Source organism: Brachyhypopomus gauderio, unplaced genomic scaffold (genome assembly GCF_052324685.1).
Source record: "Brachyhypopomus gauderio isolate BG-103 unplaced genomic scaffold, BGAUD_0.2 sc43, whole genome shotgun sequence".
Taxonomy (NCBI): Eukaryota; Metazoa; Chordata; class Actinopteri; order Gymnotiformes; family Hypopomidae; genus Brachyhypopomus; species Brachyhypopomus gauderio.
In genome coordinates, this window is record NW_027506869.1 from 2,500,713 (window position 1) to 2,523,125 (window position 22,413).

At 45.0% G+C, this 22,413-nt stretch overlaps 1 protein-coding gene across 2 annotated transcripts in view; it reads right to left on the reverse strand.

Annotated features, from left to right (window-relative positions):
- kcnh5b (potassium voltage-gated channel, subfamily H (eag-related), member 5b) overlaps positions 1–22,413 on the reverse strand; it is a 36,491-nt gene that overhangs the window by 3,304 nt on the left and 10,774 nt on the right. For both annotated transcript variants that reach the window (XM_076985806.1, XM_076985805.1), the window contains 4 exons: positions 20,498–20,927; positions 13,052–13,251; positions 12,053–12,305; positions 5,785–5,981 (listed from right to left, as the gene is read on the reverse strand). In XM_076985806.1, coding sequence (XP_076841921.1) covers positions 5,785–5,981; positions 12,053–12,305; positions 13,052–13,251; positions 20,498–20,927 — 1,080 coding nt within the window. The remainder of the gene's footprint in view (positions 1–5,784; positions 5,982–12,052; positions 12,306–13,051; positions 13,252–20,497; positions 20,928–22,413) is intronic.

Consider the following 22,413-nt stretch of genomic DNA (forward strand, 5'->3'; position numbering starts at 1 on the left):
ACTGGGAATAAACCCAAAATATCTCTTTGACAACCATATCCCAGGCATTCTTATCATTTGAGCCTTAAGCCATTTAAGCCGTTATGTGAGTGTCTGCGATACAATTTTTCTTATGTTGAAGATTCAGCCGCTTTCTCAAAGCTGAACTTTATGAGGAGGATTACACAGCTCTGGAGCCCTCTGCACTCGTCAGTGACCAGAAGATCCAGAAGGACTAAAAGAACTAAGAGAACCAACCGGATATTTTTTAGATAATGAGATCTTTGTTTTTTTTGTTGTAGGGGATGAAAAACCCTCTAAATGGCATTAAGGTGAAATCTCAGTCCTGGCTGGTATAGCCATTTTGTTTGTGTTTTTTGTTTCTTTATCTATATTTCTTCAAATCTGGCAATGGCCTAAACAGAACACACATGTACCTGTTCTAATCTGATCATCCCACAGCCTGCGTCTCTTCTTTGTGGGCACCCAGATTACATCTAGAATATTGTTATTGTAGAACACATATCTAGAAGTGTTGTTCTAGAACACATATATAGAATATTGTTATTGTAGAACACATATCTAGAATATTGTTATTCTAGAACACATCTAGAATATTGTTATTCTAGAACACACATCTAGAATATTGAACACACACATGCATTTTTGTTTCCCACTCCACCATCTTTGATTCTAGCGTCACCTCTCCGTAGTCAGTGCTCCTGGTTGGTCATAATGAATTAACAGACATATCCAGCAGCTCTGTTCGCTGTGGGAGTCTGTCTGCTGTTATATTCTAATAATGTGAAGTAATGAATGCTCATTAGACATCCCCAAACGCACCATGGGCTCAGCCCCCCTAGGGCGGTTTTCGTATGATAAATCGCTTATGTATGCCTGATTCAAATCTGCAATAAATTGCAGGTTCCGTTATGAGTATGCTGAATTGAATTGATTTTTAATATACAGCTGGTGCTGAAATTCTCTTAAGCGATGGAGAGATTGTGGTCCAACTTACAGATCCAAACTTCAAGACACATTGTGTACTAATGGCCAGGATCATAAATTCATACACTTTTAAGTAGGAATTGTATGCGATGTGGTGGATTAGATGGATGATTAAACTGGGAGACCATGACTCAGTATCTCAGGTGCTGCTACATCAACCCTGTCTCAAACATGTGTATTTAAATGATCAATTTATATAATGCATTTAAGCAACTGACCAAAATGGTCTTGTACAGACAGAAGGCTTTAATAATACGTTACAATAACATGTTATAGACAATGCAGCTGGTACATATCGACTGGAAGTATAGTTATCCGTGCAGACACTGTCAGGGCGTTTGTTAAAGCAAATGCTAACGGAGTGTAGCCAGGGACCTGTCAGGAAACCTCCAATCAGTGTCTCTCTTTGCCAGTTTTTAAAATGAATTTCTTTGTTTTCATTCCTCTGTAGTTTCACCTGTGTGCTGAGCTTTGTTGTAATGAACTCTGATGTCTACTTCAGCCGATCTGTGGGTACGCCGGAATAAAAGACACCTCAGCCTTACAGCTGACCTCCTATTCACTACATGATGGAACCATTAACCAGGAATCAGAATACCATGGAGACAGACACAATCAACTCCATGGAAAAATTATATATATTATATATAATTATATATATATATATGCATAGTATTCTGATTCCTGGTTATTGGTTTGGTCATGTAGTGAGTAGGAGGCCGGCTGTATGTATATATGTATACAGTATATAAAGTAAAATCTCCAGACTATAAATTACACTGTGGTTGAAATTACAAAGCTTGTCATTGGCGTTTAACACATCAGGTAGGAAGTAGTGTCACTGGTGAACCACAAGTATGGTGTGAACAGGAACAAGCTCTCCTGGGTCCCAACCAGTACGGGTTAGAGGTGAAGTGTAGAGACACATTCTGCCCACTTCCCTAGAATCAGTTTTTGGATAGAAAATCGACAAAACCTGGCACCTGAACAATGGTTGTAGTACTAATGTCATGTGACTGTCAAACGAGGTCACACAGGACAACTCCCCAGTCATTTCTTTCTTCTGTCCATTGGGTAACAGGACTCATGGAAAGATTCAAATGGAGGGGTGATCCCTGAGGAGGTAGCAGGGATTAGGTAGTAATTAATGGACCATTCAGATTGTGAAGAAGGGTTAGAAGGAGCTCAAGGAAGCACGTAGCTAATAAACCAGTGTTTACACAGAACCAAGAACAGCACTCTTCTGATTGGTCTAGCAGTGTCTACCACTGAAGGGAAGACTGTTGATTGGAGCTGTTGGGGGGGGGGACACTGCATTTCAACAAAAACTGGACAGTTTATATCTGCCTTTAAATGTCAGCAAGAACAAGGCGGCTGAGTTCATCTCACAACCTCCTTGTCTCCCGGCAACAATGTCTGATAATTTACGCATGTTCCAGTGGCCACTGAAGCAACATGTCACGGATCATTCTAGGTTTCCATTTAGTTAATAACATTTGAAGAGTGCACTGTAACTTTGAAGAGTGCACTGAAATGTTTGAAGAGTGCACTGTAACATTTGAAGAGTGCACTATATTGTTTGAAGAGTGCACTGTAACGTTTGAAGAGTGCACTATATTGTTTGAAGAGTGCACTGTAACGTTTGAAGAGTGCACTATATTGTTTGAAGAGTGCACTGTAACGTTTGAAGAGTGCCTTGCTTTATATAAAGAGAAGAAAGTCCTTCTGGTTGAAAATAGCTGGTATGGCACATTTTATAATGCAAAATGGGTCACAATGTATTTCAACTAGTGAGAACAACTTCACAGGATTCTTCATTCTTCATCAAGCTCCCATGAGACTAGATGGGAATGTGCTTCTGCTTTAAATCTGGACTTAAGTCACAAGTGTGAACAGGCATTTGAGTTTATCGGTAGTGTTTTTGGTTGGTATGATGAAACTGCACCGGCCTCATTTATGCATGTGGGTCAGTAGATCAGCAGAGTGAAAAATGTGCTGTTAACGCAAACCTATCAAGAAAAACGTTACGGTGTGCGTTCACGTCTTGCGCTGTCGTAGTGTCGTACATGTCAGCTGCTTCATGTTTCGGTGATTAAGGAGGAACACAACAAGCCTGCTGACAAAGTCTGCAGGATGTAAGGACGTTCAGGCTGAAACAGTGAAGCACTCACAATACAGTGGAACACACACTGCTTGCACACACATATAAAACACTTGTGAGGACACACTTACATTTGCACGCTCTAATCGCAGGCAAAGCGCGAGCTCAAATCAAAATGCTTTATTAGATGAACACAAACAAATGCAAACTAGCAAAATGAACCAAAGCCAACCTGAACAACGTAGGAACCGGGACAAAGAACTCTGGGTTGAGAAGACTTAGAAGAGACTTGTGAAAGTGTAGATAACCAGCTAACACAAAGCCTTAAATAAGTGGGCAGGTGAGGTTTGTGTGTGTGTGGGAAAAGCTGAAACGTGGTCACAGGTCCATCAGGTTAGTGCTGAGGAACAGAGACCAGTTGATGAAGACCAGTTTCTGCGTGGTTGGGTGGAGCATGCATTACGTTTTCTGGTGTGACGTGGTCATGCATGAGATCTCACGGTCATTGGAGTGTTGCCTAGATACGTCCTTATGTTGGCATGGTGTGACAAACGCGTTTGTGTGTTCATTCACTTTCATAGCTTTGAACTACATACGCATGTGCACAGTTAAACTATTTTGCACCCACGTCCACACATACATGCCAGCTTAGTTGCATTACATGTGTATCTGTGCAAGTGTAAATGAGTATATGTAAGAAGCATGTATGAATGTGCATGTGTGTACATCCAACCTATATATGCAAGTGTGTGTTTGTGTGTGTGTGTGTGTGTGTGTGTGTGTGTGTGTGTGTGTGTGTGTGTGTGCGTGTGCGTGCGTGTGTGCATGTGGGTGTGTGTGTGTGCGTGTGCGCGCGTGTTTCACTGTATTTCACCCTTCAGGGCCTTCGCGGAGACTCAGATGTGTAAAGTGAGAAATTGGATTGGTGTGGCGTTTCTAAATTATTCACTTACATACCACATACAATGTGTGCCGTGAAGAAGTCCAAATATTGATCATATCTGCAGACTGAGTGGCGTGTTTACTGAGACCCCCCCCCCCCCCCCCCCCCCCCCACAGACGTGTCTCCATCGTCAGCACTTCTCGTTCCCTCCCCCCAGCCCAGTTTTTTCTCACACTGTCCATTCTGTCCCTTTTCTCTCCGCAGGTCATGTCCTGTCCTCTTTTCTCGCTGCTCTACATGTGGGCAGAGGCAGGACAGCACAAGACTCTCTCTCTCACTCCCTTTCTCTATATCTCACTTTCGCCCTGTCACTTTCACTCCTTCTCTCTCTCTTTCTCTCTCTCTCTGATTATCTCTCTCCTTCTCTCTCCATCCGCCTCTCTAGTCTTCCTCTCATACATTTCCACAGACTTCTTCCTCTCTCACCACTAACTGCTGGCTGAGTGACCCACCATTTCCCTCCTGTCTGGCGCCTTTAATCACCTTCACACAGGCACATACGGCATCGCGCAAACACGTCAATGCATGAGAAAACTAGTTGTCTAGTTAATCTTGAAATCATACTGCATCCATTTTAATCTACCAAGAGAGCTTCTGCTGTATTTCTGGGAAAGGTCTGACATCTGGTGACATGGTTCGGTTTCTCGTCTGAAGAAAAAAAAAAGAGGGGGAGTGATGGGAAAAAAATGTCCTCTCTAGCCCGGGGACAGAGGAAAATCATGGAAAATTCACAAATGAGAATGTGACATCAGACTGGGCGCTGAGACACAGCAGAGAGGAGAAGGGAGAGAGTGACGGAGGTCAAAGGGAGGTCAACGCCCCTGATTCACCTCCTTCTCCTTGGTGTACGCGTCGAAAAGGGGAGGTGCTACTGCATTTTTCGGAAGCGTTTCTTGTTTCATACACACGCACGCACGCCCAGACACACACACATGCACACAACAGTTGTGTATACCCAACTGGCACATGCATAAATGAAACGTCTTTTAAGCCATGCACCAAATCTAACACAAACACCAGCTTCCAGATTGTAGACTTTTCTAAGAGGTCATTAAAAACACAAGACAGCCACAAAGAAGTCTATGGCTCACAATTTACAGAACATTCAGAACGAGAATGCTCACACACACACACACACACACACACTCAGAAAAGAAAAATAGATGGAAGGATGACTGAAGACAGTGGAGAGGACAGAGAGGGACGCGATGGATGGATGTAGGGACACTGAGGGACAGACAGTGAGACAGTTGAGCAGTAACAAACACAATTTCAAAGGTCAACACAACCAAGGAGGAGAAATGAGAAGGCAGAGCTAGTGAGAGCCAGACTCTCTCCTCGGACTCCTGGGTCTGGACAAGACCCTCCAGACACGCAGCTTCCTTTCTTATTCTACCCATAATCCCCTTGCCAGGTGTGATACCCCTTTGTACTCCTCCCTATGGCCAATAGGATTAGTGCACTGAGGTCCAAGATCCAACCAGATCCCTGCCTTGGGGGCTAATCTGAATTTTGAAAGCTTTGAAAAAGAATGAAAACCCACAGAACTACCATGGCACAGATGGGAGGTTTTGACTCTCTTCAGTGGGATTCTGGGAGGAAAGAATATCTACCTTGTTATAGCTCAGCACCAGACCAGAGAGGACAGAGAGTGGACAGAGTAGGTAGACTTAGGAGAGGATGGTATGATCCAGAGTGTCAGGATTTAAAACGACATCATTAACATAAGTGTGTGTGAGTGTGTGCGTTTTACCCGTTTACGCAGGTTACACGTGAGGATGAGATTGCGGGAGAAGGAGTTGGCGAATGCCGTGTAGAAATCCAGCACTTTCAGAAGAGCATCTCTGCGGATAATGTGAAGATCGCAGTAGGTGAGCGCTCTGACGTTCGCGCAGGCATGGGCTAACGTCGTCTCCTTCCAGAACACGTCACCAAACACGTCTCCTTTGCCTGAGAAAGTGATGCCCACAGAGTTAGCATGGCCATAATTACACATTTACTGAGACAGAATGAGTGACTGCATACCCACCAGAAAGGCAAAATTAAGGAAGAAAAAGCATGAAAGAACCATTTACTTATTGATTGGCTTTACTGTGATTCCCCAAGGTCCAAAAAATGTAGATGGTTGTCTTCATTGATGCAGTACAAGAAAAGAAAAGAACAGAACACTGAAACTCATGAATAAAAAATAATAAAACATAAAATATAATAAAACATATTGCAAATTGAGAATATTGTGCAATACAATATTTCACACAGAGAATATTGCACATTCTGTTTACCGCAAAGAGCGGTCAAGCATTAAAATGCAAGTGAGCAGGTTGGGCAGGGTTCAGCTGGAACAGAGACCCTGGGGTAAAAACTGTAGGAGATCAGCGAAGCCTCCGCCGGACCAGTGAGAACAATAAACGTCTTCACGGGAGGGACGTTGGGTAGCAGGCGATGGAAATGACCGTCTGGGGCACTCTAGTGCGGCGAACACCACCTTCCCAACCACACAGAGATGAGCAGATCCTCAGTGGAGCGGCACTAGAAGTGCAAGCAGCTTTGTCTCCACCAGGTTGATCTTTCTGAGAATCTTCTGCAGGCTGTGGGACCTCTTCACTACCGCAATGGTGCTGGTAGTTCAGGAGAGGTTCTCAGCTATGTGTGGTGTCTGTCATAATTCTCACCACAGTACATCCATTACAGAATGATCAAATTTGACATGTATTTGGTAAGTGCTTTGACCTTTTAAGGCACAAAATACTTACGTATTACTTACAGATACAGACGTATCTGTCCCAGAGGAATTGTCCATCATGGAAATGCTCCTACAGGTAAAGTCTTCCAGGTGAGTCGGAGGTCTGAAGATAGCACTCGCATTGTTACTATCAGTGTTATTTCTGCAACCTCATAAAACTAATGGGACCTTCATGTATACCTAGAGGGTATGCAACACATATTTACATCCATGAGTATCAACAACCAAATCTAATTTTCACCATAACAACTGCGCTTTAGAAACCAAGACATAACGTGACCATTGACCCCTCCAGCGTAATAGTGCCCATGCCAGTGAGTGTCATGTGGTTTTAGTTTTCCTTTCTTTTCATCTCCTTAGTGCTGTTTGCCATGTAGTTTTACTGGATTCTGTTTCCTGCCTCTGACCTCGTATATTTAGATTCCCTTTATCGATCCTGGCTGTGTCTTGTTACTATTTATTATCTACTGTATATTTAAACCCTGTTTTTCTGCTACCCATATGTGTTGTAGCATTGCTCCTGGTGGCGAGGACACGTGTCATCTGTCCTGTGTTCCATGTTTCCACGTTTTGCTTTTCCTTCGTTCGTTTCACATTTCCACATTGTCCGGTTTCACTGCGTCATTTCATCACTTGTCATTAACAGATAAACGAGATAACCAGTAATAGGCAAAATATGAAAGAGTGCTGGAGAGATAAAGAGAGGAAAGAGAACAGCTTACATTCACTTTTAAACGTTTAAAGTAGCCAAGAGAAAGATATGATCTTCCTACATCTGCTGTCACAGGTATCTGGCCATGAGCCAGAACCTGGCGAGTGAGTATTTATCCAAAATAAATCTCCTGTCTCCGCTTCCACTCAGCTGAAATATGCAGAGCACAGGGCCAAAGGAGACATCTCCCACCTCCGCTTGGTCTTTAGTTTTTCACCATCGGAAGAGGGGAAATGTTCTTTGTTAATGTGCTGCTTGGACAAATCTAAATCATCAGAAATGTACGGTCGTCACTGGCTGCAGGACTCCACCGAGACACAGGCTGATCGGTCTCTTCTGTTCATGTCAGTTGAATCTTAACATTCATCAGTGATCACGTATTCCAATTCTTTCATAATGTCAGCTTTTGAAGGAAGAATTTGGCCAGTCACATTAACACTGATATTTCTTTATACAGTTAGTTGAGGTTCGACAGAAATCCTGGTGATCCTGTGGGTGAACACAGCTTGAACATCGGAGAGGTCAAAGGGGAAAGGTGAGAGCTGTCCAGGAAAACAGATGTGTCACAACCAGGCAAATCCCACCTGAATTTACACGATATATGCAGTGTTATCTCAGAGCACACCACTTATCAAATACTCTCTCAGAAGGGCTACAACGGCATAAGAACATGTCTGATGATGTCAGTCAAGAAGAAGAAATACTGAGTCCCCAGTAGTATCTGGAGTACCAAAGTACATCAAAGTGTGAAAACATTTTCCTAGTTTTACAAAGTGTCCAGGTTCCTTTAGCATTATGCTGATAGAGGGATCAGATTTTGGCCCATGTTTCATGACTCCGTGAGAGTCGTGTTATGGTTCATCTCAATAGTCCAGGCCTGTGACGTTGTTAGGACTGATTTTTGGCATCTATTAGGGCCCATGATCAACACTGAACAGCATCTGAGCGGCAGGACACGTCCAAACACTGGCACTGTCTTCATCGTTTCATTGCTACAGTTTGACTACACTCAAACACTTCCAGCATGACGAGGCACCATGACACAAGGCACACTGCTACTAAATGGAACCAGTAACGAGATGGCGAGTCCAATGATTCTACGACCTGCACAATCTCTACATCTTTAGCCTAACAAGCAACTCTGGACTGAGGTAGAAAAGATTGTTCTCTGCAGGACTACACAGCCATCCAATCAGCAGTCACGTAAAAATACAGCACAGAGCTGAAGGCTGAGACATTACTGGGGCAGCTGTGTTAGAGAGCAGACGGCACTTTGCTCCTAAGCACATTAACTGGCATCAGTCCAAGCAAACGAACGTTCAGCACCCACTTTCATGGACAATACGTTCAGGAAGGTGGCAATAAGGAACTGGCAAAAACACTGAACATCCCAGATATTGCACAAAATAATTTATGTCCAAACATAAATTCACCTTAATAACGTAATTTGAGTAGAGTGTGTGAAGACTTTATCACATGTTTACCATAGTGGTTCTTGGTGAAAATATACTTTTGTTACTTGGTAGCTATGCTAGCTAACAAGATGCAAAGTGTCTGGACAAGTGTCTGGACAACAGACACATATTGGAGTTGACTGATCAACTACAATCAGGGTAAATCAGGGCAAATCATGATAAATCTGGGTAAATTGGGGTAAATCAGGGTAAATGAGAAAAGTGAGAATTTGGCCAAACTGCTTTAAACTACCAATTTTTTTCTTCACTATTTTTGTGAATTATATATGTTACACAGTTTAAATTTTTTATTTATTTGATTTCCAGAAAAGACCTTCCACTGTCTCTGTGATTAACCTCACGTTTCCAAATAAGACCTTCCACTGTCTCTGTGATTAACCTCACGTTTCCAAATAAGACCTTCCACTGTCTCTGTGATTAACCTCACGTTTCCAAATAAGACCTTCCACTGTCTCTGTGATTAACCTCACGTTTCCAAATAAGACCTTCCACTGTCTCTGTGATTAACCTCACGTTTCCAAATAAGACCTTCCACTGTCTCTGTGATTAACCTCACGTTTCCAGCTGTCTGGATTTGGATCTTCAAGCAAATCTTCTGTAACTTCTGTCCCCATCTGGAGCATTTTTTAAACCAATTTATGAAGACAATATAACTGTCAGACTATGAGCACTCTGCTTTATTTGTTTGTGTCCTCAATGAAGAGGTGAAATTTTACGGGTCTGTGGAACCCAATGAATGACAAACAGAACAATCATATAACCTACGAAGAACTCCAATGACGAGAGAGAGAGGGCATTGGCTTTGGGGGAGGCGGGTTAGGATTAAACTATGTAATGCAATACAGCTGGAGATGGTGTTAATGTGGGCACCCTGTAAAAATAACAGAACTTAGCAGAACTCTCTGCTCCATGACTGTGTTCTACCTCATTAACAAGTTCTTCCAATTAACAAATTTATCAGTAAATGGCTGAGCACACAAGACCAATTAAATACATATTAGCTGCTACGGTGAGCACACAAGACACTCTTTTACATAATGAACCACAGTATTAACAAAGCATGGTGCCCGGGTTCATTTGTTAATGACATTACTGCAAGGTGCCATGCATCTGAAATACTAACAAGGCATTTTGTGGAATGCAGATGTTGATTTAACACTACTTTGGGGGCTGAAGATAAAAAAGAACAAAAACTAACAGAAGACAGACATACACAGTGTACACAGAACAGCCATAGGAAGTAAATCTGAAGGTAGGTTACTTCCTGCCACAGCATTGGAGTATACTGGAACAGGATCAGTATGGGAGAAGTGTGCCCTTGCCTTTCCCATCCAGAGAAGCGTCTGTCTTGTTGCAAACATGCATCACCAAGGACTCAAGTGAACCTCCATAGCAACTGATATAAGATTTGACAAACCTGTCAAGATGCTTAGAACCAACGAAAGCACCAGCATTCAGAACGTTTCATCTACTGTTAATACATTCAGAACTTTTCATATACTGTATACTCCTTTATAATTACAATAACCTACATAAAGCCAAATAAAAGGGTCATTAATACAATTACCTTTTTTGAACCTACTGGTGTGAATGGGGAATTGTTCAAATGAGTAACAAAAAAAAAACCACGTCAACAATGAACTAGAGCAGAGAACTTACTGTCTGCCTGACTGTAAAGAACCCATCAGTGGAAAAGATTTGTTAAGCTACAAAAGTCAACAACTATTGCTGACAGACAGTTTTAGCTGACTGGCACTATTAAGACTAAACAGACAGCTGTGGAACAGCAGACAGTTTTAATACTCTAGTGTGTAATTCTGAATGTGCAGCAAAACATGGCACTCCGTGACAACCGTCTAAAAAACTCTGAGAATCAGCTGGGTAACAGGGTTGCCAACTCTCACGCATTGAGCGTGAGATACACGCATTTGACTGTGTTCACACGCTCACACGCCACACTTCCAATTTCTCATGCTGAAAAAAATCAGGGTTTAATTATCTCTGATCTACATCTATGATTCAATGAGTTACTAGTTTGCCAACCACTCGCGATATAATACTTAAATTGTGTCCATTTTGCCCCCCCCCCCAAACAATTTACAATTTACACTCCCCCCCAGGGTTGAAAAGTTGGCAACCCTGGGGTAATCAGCTACAAGCCTAGCACAGTTCCATCAGCTATGAATGTAGCCAATTGTTAGCAAAGGCTGTAGTCAACTGTCAGCGGCATTGTAGCTAATCACCAGCAACAGTTATAGTGAAACATCAGTAAGGGCTGTAGCCAATCATCAGTAAGGGCTGTAGCCAATCATCAGTAAGGGCTGTAGCCAATCATCGGTAAGGGCTGTAGCCAATCATCAGTAAGGGCTGTAGCCAATCATCAGTAAGGGCTGTAGCCAATCATCGGTAAGGGCTGTAGTCAGTTGTCAGCGACATGGTAGCTAATCATCAGCAACAGCTAGCAAAACATCAGCAAAGGCTGTAGCCAATCATCACCAAAGGCTGTAGCCAATCATCACCAAAGGCTGTAGCCAATCATTAAAAGATGATAAGCCGCACTGGAACAGGCAGCCGAGGCTCCAGTTGAGCTGAGCTGTGATGAGGAAGACGAGGTAAGACGAGGCCTCAGGAGGCCATGACAAATGTTTAGAGATTTGTTCTTGGTTGCAGCACCTGCCACGAGGCTCCCCACGGAGCCACTCTGCTGCTCCCCATCGCACTCGGCAGGGGAGGCCGCCCCACCCGCTCCACCACGCCCCCGCTACGCCTCGTCCCCGGGCGGAGGGAGATGCCGAGGCCCCGGGCCTCCTGGGGGAAGTGATTAATGCTCCTTGGGACTCCGTAGCCATGACAACCCGCGGTGTAGATTACGGTGATGTCTCCGATTCAGGAGGGGAGGGGGGTCTTTAGTAGAGGGAGAATAATCAAATGAACTAAGAAACGGAAAAAAAAAAAAAAAACTTTTCTGAAGCCGTTAAAAATGTCAGAACTTTCAGCCTCAGCGTCGTCTTTTTCGACCTCCTTTTCTCTGAGTTTCTCTCTCTCTCTCTCTCTCTCTCTCGCTCGCTCTCTCTCCCAGCGTCTGACTCACCTAGTATGGCGATGACCTCATCGTCCTGGATGACCTCGAGTGACCCGGACACCACGAAGCACAGTGTGTCCACACTCTCCCCGGAGTGGAAGATGAGGTCGCCGGGAGCGCAGTGGATGGTCTGGAACTCCACGGCCAGGGAGCGCAGGCACCCGTCACTGGCCAGCCGGAAGGCCGGGTGCTCGTTAAACACCTTCCGGTTCAGGTGCACACAGATGTCCGCCCTCATGTCCTTCGGGCAGATGGACAGCACCTGCAAACCGGTGGACAAGACGCCAGCCTCTGTGACATTAGACCGAAATGATGAAGTGTCTGTGTTCTGGAACTGGAGAGATCAGGATTAGATACGAAACGCCACCCGTCATTTTACCATCACCAAGGCAAGTTTATTTAAACGGCACCTTTTGAACACTGAAGTCATTCAAATGAAATTTGAAATAAAGTGAAATAAACCTTTGAATATGGATAATAACATGCTATTACATGATAAAAGTACAGGAACAGCTAGCAGCAGACTGAGAACACATTAGTCATGCTTCTCCGAGACTCCTGCGCGTTATAGGTGCAGCAGGACAAACCCGCCATGTGCGTGTCCTCTGAACTACGAGCGGCTTTGTGCGGTTTGTGTTGATGAGAGCTGAGGGCCGTAAACAAGGTTCTCCCTTCAGAATGTACAGCACAGCACTATTCCCCATTGGACCAAACGCTTATAATTAACACACGGCTCTCAATAATACACTTAGTGCTCCTGTAGTCCAAAACATTTTTTATGTGGAGAAGCAATCGCCCGGAGAGTGCGGGAAAGACGCTGACGTGGCACTTCTGGGTAATCCGCTCATGGCTTTTATCTCCTGGCATGTCCAAGCAGGAGGGGTAATGTTGCAGATGTGGTACAGTCCATTAAATATGGGGAGGAACCTGCTTTAACTTTTTTGTTGGCTGAGCCTGAAGCTGTGAGAGCGCCCCCCAGTGGCTTCTCCGTGCCGGTTCCGTACTCACCTTCTCCGTGTCAATGCCCTTGGTCATGGACCAGGTGGAGACGATGTAGTCCATGACTCTCTCGCTCAGGCCGTTGGGCACCTGGTAGAGCTTGAGGAAGTCTCGCACGTTGTTCAACATCTCGTGGTAGCGGTTGGTGTTGGCGTACATCTGCTGGAAGATGGTGGTCACGTTACCAAAGATGGTGGCGTACAGGAGAGCTGGAGAAGATGGAGAGATGGACCGTTAGTCCCCAATGAGAAATTCAAGATGATATGAGAGACAAGAGCGACCAGACAGGACAGGAGAGTCACAGAGACGAGAAAGAGACGCGAGCCAATATAACCTGAGAAGTGGAAAACAGAAATGAGGCAATACATTTGGTTTTTAAACCAGTCTGTGTATTTAATATTTAAACCAGTAAAGTTGGGTCTTTGATATTTTAATCAAAACAGGAGATCACCCCTAACCAACATCCAAACATGGTACAACCAAGATATTCTGCCCAAAACTTTGAGGCACTTAGGATCACCTGTTGTAAAGTGGTCAAATGAATTTTGCAAAAAACATCTTAATGAATCTGATCTGAAGGAATGTGTGACTATGTAAACTTCACTGCCTTCAGAAAAGCGTTACCACGGTACCACGCACTTCTCTCCATAGCAACCCCACCCGAAATAGTTCTGTAAACTGTGCGGCACCACTTGTGACAACCAATAACAGAAGGATGAAGAGGAGGAAAATGGAGGGGCGGAGTCAAAACGCAGGACGGGAAAAGAAAGGAGTGAAACAGCAAGAGTGCGTTAGATCACAGCCTGCCGCCAGACCGAGTCAGTGGCAGTATGGCATCTGTAGAGAGAAAGAAAATGAGGGAGAAATAGAGAGGGAGACAGAGTCAGACAGACAGGGAAACAGAGAGAGAGGGGGGGGAGAAAGAGAGAGAGAGAGAAGGCATAAAAGACAATGAAACATCAATAATAGAGAGGAGAGGAGGGGAGGAGAGGAGAGAAGAGAATGGGAGAGGAGAGGAGAAAAGAGGAGAGGTGGGGAGAGGAGAGGAGTCTCGATTTCCATTTTTACAGCTTGGAGCTGTAACAGTTTAGGATCATTTCAGTGGTTTATTACAAATCAGTTTTCTATTTAATGAAAAGAAAAAAATTGTCCAGTTTGTTCTGAGACTTAATATATGGTGCTAGTCTACAACATCCAGTCAAAATTAAACCAATAATAATAAAAGATGTGAACTTTTACGCAGCATTCAACTGTTTCCCTGTTTTTGATCTCGCTAAGAACATAACGGACAAAGACCTGTTCACATCTGAAAAGTGAATCTGGTCAATTCAAATATCCGTGTGGGCCAAATGGCCATTTTTCACTTGTCCTGATGGATGCGACAGACACAATGCTGACTGAAAGAGAAGATGTATACAGTAAAGATGACCAGCTAGATCTGCGCTGTGTACTTTTAGAACTCTTTGGCAGATCACTAGAACTCTATTTATATACAAGTGAGCAATTGAGGGTTAAGGGCCTTGCTCAGGGGCACCTCAGTCATGGCTTCTGGCCTGGGAATCGAACCTGGGACCCTTCGGTCACAAGACCAGTTCCCTAACCACCAGGCCATGACTGCCCACTAATAAATGACAACAGGGCCTGTGCTGTGGCGAGTTGATAATCAGGTCAGTGCAGACGAATGTGACATGGGGGGGGGGTTAGTGGTGGACCCAGGGCGTTACGAGGGTGACAGGTGACAACTGCACCTGCAGCTGAGAGTCGAGGGGGTGTAGAGGCTGTAATGAAGTCACCACGTCACTCTCAGGGGGGTGAGTGTAAACAGCAGATAATGAGGTCTTAAAGGACTTTGCTTGTAGAGAGAGAGAATGAGGAATAGAGAGAGAGAAAATGAGAGAGAGAGAAAATGAGAGAGAGAGGGATAGAGAGAGAATGAGAGAGGGAGAGAGAGAGACAGAATGAGAGACTTATCTTGGCAAACACAATAAACAGCTTGCTGGTGGTCATCAGATGACAACAGTCTAAATGATGTTGCTTAACAGAGCCTGGTAAGCACATCCAGTGTCATGTCTCATGACGGAGGAGATGGTTCCACAGACATCATTTACCCATCACCCCTTAAAAGAGTGCAGGAGAAACGAGGTTGACAGACAGGTGGAGGATTGGCCACACCCCCACAATGTGATTGGACATTTGAAGCTCAGCAATAAACAACAGTGAATCTCCATGTGTTGGTGTCAGTAAGTGATACTTTACAGGATTGTTATGACAGTCATATATCACACATGCAAAAGCATAAACAGGCACACACACACACACACACACACACACACACACACACAAACACATACACAAACACATACACAAACACTTAAGTCTTGATGGTTGATATGGGCATTGTGAAGGAAACACCATCTGCGGCGTTCTCATGATGTTTGCTCCCTCTAGCAGAACAGAGTCTGACATCTCGGGGAGGGTTCATGGTCTGTAGAGGCTCTCTAAAGCCTGGTGTCTGAGCCAACAGTTCATCGTACTGTTGCATCATGGCTTTAAACCGAGACAGTAGCCTGTGTGTCTGCACTGAAGGTGAGAACAAATTCCTCCGTTTCAAGATATAAACACGTGTAAACACTTTTTCAGTTTTTGTTCTTATTCCCTTCCTTCTTTTTCTCACATTATCTATTTATTCTCCTTTACTCTCTCTCCTCACCTCCATCTCTTCCTCCCTTTCTCTCCTCCTTCTATCCACCTCCATCTCTGCCCCCTCTCCATTTCCATCTCTTCCTCCCTTTCTCCTCCCCTCTATCTCTCCTCCTCTCTCCCTCTCCATCCTCTCTCTCTCTCTTTCTCTCTCTCCACCCATTACTTTTAATCTTCTTGAGTACAGACTGCTAGTTTCCATGGCGCGTATCCAAATGAGGTGACCGTGGTGGTGTTTTCCTGAAGTGCCCCGGCACTGAGAGCTTTGCAGGTCAGACAGCGCAGCTGACATGATCAGAGCAGACACATGACCATGTGCTGACCCTGGTGTGGCACTCTTCCTCACCCGCTCAAACCTGTCTCACATCTTCATCAGGGATACACCAGTTAAACACTTTGTGTCTCAAACCACAGCACATCTATCTAAAATCCAAAAATCTAGAAACAGAATGTATATAGAATGCAGAATTCTAAATGGATTCCTGCTGATTCGTGCTTAGACTGGGATATATGTGGTCACCCATACATCTTAATTATGTTAACCTGCAAATAAAAGAAACTAGATGAAAATTCTACTGAGTAGTAATAGGGCAAAATGTGCACATATTGCCTTTTCAACCACAACAATTCCCACATGTCTAACTGAGTTTATCAACTTGTCATTGCCAAAACCAGAGGTCAGTTCACAGGTGGAGTCTGTTCAGCCAACATACCCAGAGGAGCTGTGTGTGTGTGTGTGTGTGTGTGTGTGTGTGTGTGTGTGTGTGTGTGTGTGTGTGTGTGTGTGTGTGTGTGTGTGTGTGTGTGTGTGTGTGTGTATGTCATAAATTATAACTGGACATATAAAAATGGTCTGCATGCAGGTTCAGTCTTTGTTATTAATGCTACTGCACAGAACTAATACTACAGGGGTTGAAGGAGTATTTATTGTGGGAGGAGTCATGAGGGGTGGGGAGAGTCTTGAGGGGTGAGAGGTGAAAGGCACTCAAACCAGTTTGCTCAAGAGACCAAACTATATAATCATAAAATCAACTGATCCAGGTCCACAGGGTATCAGCACCCCAGACGAAGCTTAGACAGGCACAGCTCCACCAACTGACATGAGCCAGGAACCCGCCCAGCCACAGACAGTGGTAGGAAGGAAAACAGAGGGACGGAAGCCCCAAATTCTATGGCCCAAATCCTGTAACAAAATGAAATGGGAAGCCATTTACACAGAGCTCCTCCACCTCCTAGAGGGCCTTTAAAGGGAATGTTGAAAGAAAACTTGAGAAGATGGGAGAGGATATTTACAGCTATGACATGAAGAGATTCGAAGTAAAATGCAAGACCCTCAGAGCTCAGAAGAATCCTTTAGCCCATCTCAAGTCCAGGAGGCAGCAAGAAATCAAGCGGCTGGTGAAAGAGGAAAGAGGCCCAAGTTCACCAAAGACCTCTTCATCAAGGAGAAATCAGGAACTCTTCAAGAACCTATAAGGGAACTGGAGGAGCACATGAGAAAGACCTACTCCAACCACCACAGGCATGTGCCAGCCACCAGCCCAGATGACATACCAACAACACAAGCAACAATAAGACCCCCAACATGGAGTGAGGTTGGGAACACAATAAAGTGGACAAGAACAGCATCAGGCCCTGGGTCTATTTCCAGGACCTCCAGTTTTGTGTTACAAACTAGTACAACTGCCTGACAACACTTGGAAATAGGCATAATGGCAGGATGCACCATCTTCTCACTGGCCTTCACTTTGGCAATCCAGGCATCACATTGGTTGGTTGGAAGGTAACATCAAAAAACTGTGCAGTGACTTCCTCCAATCAGGGCATATATGGATGACATAATAACTACACTCAGCAGCCATTCTATTAGGTACACCTGTCCAACTGCTCATTAATGCAAATGTTGAACGTGGCATGGTTGTTTGTGCCAGATGGGCTGGTCTGAGTATTTCAGAAACTGCTGATTTACTGGGATTTTCATGCACAACCATCTCTAGGGTTTACAGAGAATGATCTGAAAAAGAAAATATCCAGCGAGCAGCAGTTCTGTGGGCGCCAAAGGCTTGTTGATGCCAGAGGTCAGAGGAGAATGGCCAGAGCTGATAGAACGGCAACATTAACTCAAATAACCAGTCGTTACAACTGAGGCAAATAGAAGAGCATCTCTGAATGCAACAACACGTCAAACCTTGAGGCGGATGGGCTACAGCAGCAAAAGACCACACTGTAACATTCGGATGGTAGGGTCAGAATTTGGCATCAACAAACAACATGAAAGCATGGGTCCATCCTGCCTTGTATCAACGGTTCAGGCTGCTGGTGGTGGTACAATGGTGTGGGGGATATTTTCCTGGTATACTGTGCCCATTAGTACCAATTGAGCATCGTGCCAATGCCACAGCCTGCCTGAATATTTTTGCTGACCATGTCCACCCCTTTATGACCGCAGTGTACCCATCTTCTGATGGCTACCTCCAGCATGATAACATGCCATGTCATAAAGCGCAAATCATCCCAGACTGGTTTCTTGAAAACGACAATAAGTTCACTGTACTCGAATGGCCTCCACAGTCACCAGATCTCAATCTAGTAGAGCACCTTTGGGATGTGGTGAAATGGGAGATTCGCATAATGGATGTGCAACCAAACAAATCTGCAGCAACTGTGTGATGCTAACATGTCAATATGGACCAGACTCTCTGAGGAATCTTTATAGTATCTTGTTGAATCTATGCCATGAAGGATTAAGGCAGTTCTGAAGGCAAAAGAGGGGTCCAACCCGGTACTCGCAAGGTGTACATAATAAAGTGGCCGGTGAGTGTGTAACAAACATGCACCAAATGGCTGCTGGACAAACTCCAGAGAAACATCAGATGGCCACGAGTTTAAACCCAGCAAATCCTGCAGCATCTCCATTGTCAAGGGTCAGCTCAAGAATGAGACGTTTCACATCAACAATGAACCAATACCAACAATCCTGTAAAATCCCACCAAAAGCCTTGGTCAGTGGTACAATGCATAGCTAAAAGCAAGTGGAACAACTTAGGCAGTATACCATCAATGGCCTAAAGCAGATAAATAGCCCTGCTCTCCCAGGGAAGCTGAAGTTCTGGTGTTTTCAGTTCGGTCTGCTGCCCCATTTGATATAGCCAATTGCCATTTATAACGTCACCCTACCACATGCCAAACGGGTGGAGCAGATAGGAAATGCACAGGTAAAGAAGTGTCTTGGACTACCCAAATAGGTTTGTACAGCAATGGAGCCCTTTCTCTAGCCATTTCAAGCCTTCTGGAGGATCTAAATGCTCCAAATCAAGACTGGAAATAATCCTCACAAAGTGTCTGGATCCTTTTGTCAGAAATGTGGATCCTACCCTAGCTACAGGGAGGAAGTGGAAGCCAAGTCCAGCAGAGGCACAGGCAAAAGTCGCCCTAAGTCCCCGGGACATAGTGGGCCAAGTCCAACATGGCAGAGAGAGCCTTGGTGGGGGAGCTTTAACACCCACTTGGCAGAAGGCTACTCCAACGCCTGGTGGTAGAGGAGGTACGTCACCAGGAGGAGGCAGAGTGGCCAGAGAGGTGGCCCAAGCCAAACAAGGCGGATGAGGTGGAGAAGAGGAAGATCACGTGGAGTAAGCTCTGGATCATGGAGTCTTAATATTTTGAGATTTACCATCACAGACACATATGATGTCCTGCCCTCTCCAACCTATCTATATCTGTAGTTTGGCCAGGATACAACCTGCCCCCAGTGTCTAGCCTCAGCAACCTTGAAATACGTCCTGGTGGGTCGTAAGACCAGCGTTACTCAAGGCAGAAACACCTGGAGTCACAACCAAATGCCTGTCCGCAGTAAGAGAGTAAAAATTAACACTGTGCCCCTAGAAGCCCAAACCACCAGCTGGCAACCAAAATCCTTTATTCGGGAAGGGGAGAAACAGCCATATTGTAAGATACCCCAAAACTAAATGTAGCCAGGGACTGGGAAATGTGAGTATATCTAAATCAGAGGCTTAATTTTCCACTTCTTCACAAGTCGGTGGGAATCAGAGGACAGGCTCAACGTAAGATCATTACTTACATTGAGCTCGCAACTGCTGCCGAAAGACGTAGTCACTGGTTGTGGCTGAAGAGGAAGAAGATGGTATGGGCTGCCAAGTGGCCTTGCAGTGCCTCTGGTGCGACACACACCCAGCCTGTGGTGGGTCAGCCTCGGGTGAGGGTGTATTGTGAGAAAAGGCCGAAACACCCAATGAGGCCGGGGGACACAACTGAGGATGTATTGCGATGGAGGCATTGGGTGGTCATTCCCCGTGCATGTAGACATCGTAAGCCTCATCCAAGATAACATCTCAAATGCCAGCATTGTGCTGAATTATTTTACTTAGGAATTTTGATATCTAGTCCTAGGAAATACAGTGGAATTACAGTCCATTGATCTAAACTCTAAAATCTCTCTCTCTCTGTGTATGTGTGTGTGTGAGGGGAGACAGAGAAAAAGAGATGGGATGAATGTCAAAAGAGGTCGTCCTGATCGTCCTGCCTGGTGTCTGATCTCCTCTTTCTGCTCTGAAGACACTCAGATCGATCTGATTGCTGTATTTCAAAGTCCTTCAATCCTACCACCTCAGAGAAAGACATATACCTCTCCTTGAGATCAACAGAATAGAATAGAACAGAATAGAATAGAATTCTAAGATGATCTGGGTTTATGAAATGACAGCTACGTATAGAGAGATAGAGATGGCTACTCACATCCCACCATCATCATGGCCACTGAGAAGATCTTCTCTCCATCTGTGGTGGGTGCGATGTTCCCAAACCCAATGGTGGTCAGGCTTGTCATGGTGAAATACAGCGACGTGATGTAGAGCGAATGCTTGCCCGGGCCGCCTTCCCATTGGCCGGAGCCGCTGGCGTTGTACCGGTACGGAGACCCGATGCTGGTGGCCAGCTGGTAGAGCCAGCTGTCCGTCTTGATGGTGTTGGTGAGTTCGTCGATGACCTCGTAGTCACCGATGCTGTACCAGATGCAGGCCAGCCAGTGGGCCACCAGGCCGAACACACACACCAGCAGAACCAGCACGGCTGCCCCGTACTCCAGGTAGTGGTCCAGTTTCCGGGCCACGCGGCCCAAACGCAGCAGACGCACCACCTTCAGAGAGCTGAAGAGGCTGCTGATGCCCTGGGAGACAGCGAGAGAGGAGCTCGTCACCGCAACAACACCCAACTTCGCCCACGCCGTGACTGGATTTGACTGACCAATCACAGCACAGCATATTATTGGAGTAAAACTCATTCTTCACCTGTCTGGTACTGATCAGTGAAAAAAAGGACTAAAGGTTAGTTTATGAACCGCTGCAGTACAACTGCTCTATATTTTCAGCAATTAGCAATCGTATCTATAGCAAGTTAGCATCTAATGATGTTTTTCAGTATATTTTTAAGTATGATATTTTTCAGGGCATGGTGGTGTGGTGGTTAGCACTGTCGCCTCACAGCAAGGCAGTCTGGGTTCGATTCTCGGTCTGGGCTGCTCTGTGTGGAGTTTGCATGTTCTCCCTGTGCCTGCGTGGGTTTCCTCCGGGTACTCCGGTTTCCTCCCACAGTCCAAAGACATGCGTGTTAGGTTGATTGATCACTCTAAATTGCCCGTAGGTGTGAGTGTGTGCGTGTGTGTTGGCCATGCGGTGGACTGGCGACCTGCCCATGGTGTACCCTGCCTTCGCCCGGAGATGTTGGGATTGGCTCCAGCCCCCCCGTGACCCCGACTAGTGGGATTAAGCGGTTCAGATAATGGATGGATGGATGGATGGATGGATATTTTTCAGGACCTCATTGTCGCAGCACCTTGCCCTGCTGCTCCACCACGCGAGCTCCGTCAGCACCACCCCTCACAGCCCTGATAGGTGGAGCAAGTGGATCTGCTGGGGCCTTCGCCAGAGCCTGCGTCCTCGTCCAATCAGCCGCCAGCAGATACACTTCAGCGTGCAATCAGTGTGCCATCCACTCCGCTTATTAAGTCTCTTTTGCTCTTCTGATTACCACAGTGACCAGAAATTGCACGAGTCATTATGAAGCACTTTTACAATTTTAGGCATCTTTTTGGTTTGGCACATAAAAGCATTTATGAAAGATTCAGAATTTGTATATAGCAGTTAAAGCTTTTTTGTTGGAAGTCATTATCAAAGGCCTAAATTAATAAGCAGGACTTTTTTCCAATTACTAAAAACACACACAAAAGCGCTCACGCCCACACGAGAGAAGCACAACACTCCACAGCCTTAATCAGCAGGTGCAGTGATGACACCGACCAAATGAATGGAGACAGATTTAGACAAACACACATAAATCAAAATATTATTAACAATAAAAAAAATAGCTGTTGATTGAGCAATTCTTGGAAGTTCGATCTGCATCAAAGCCACTAAGGTGTAGCCAGCGTTGAGAACAGCCTCGTCTCACTTTGTTGCTGCAGATGGGCTCCCTACCCGATTCACAAACAATAAGACAATTATCCTGCAGCTTTCAGCTGTGAATATTCCAGCACTGGCAACCCGACACAGTAGAATGAAGACCAAAGACAGGAGTGGTGCTATATTTGGCTGTGAGATGGAGAACAGTGACATGGTGACGTACAGTTCTCATGTACATGAATGTGTGCCTGTTTG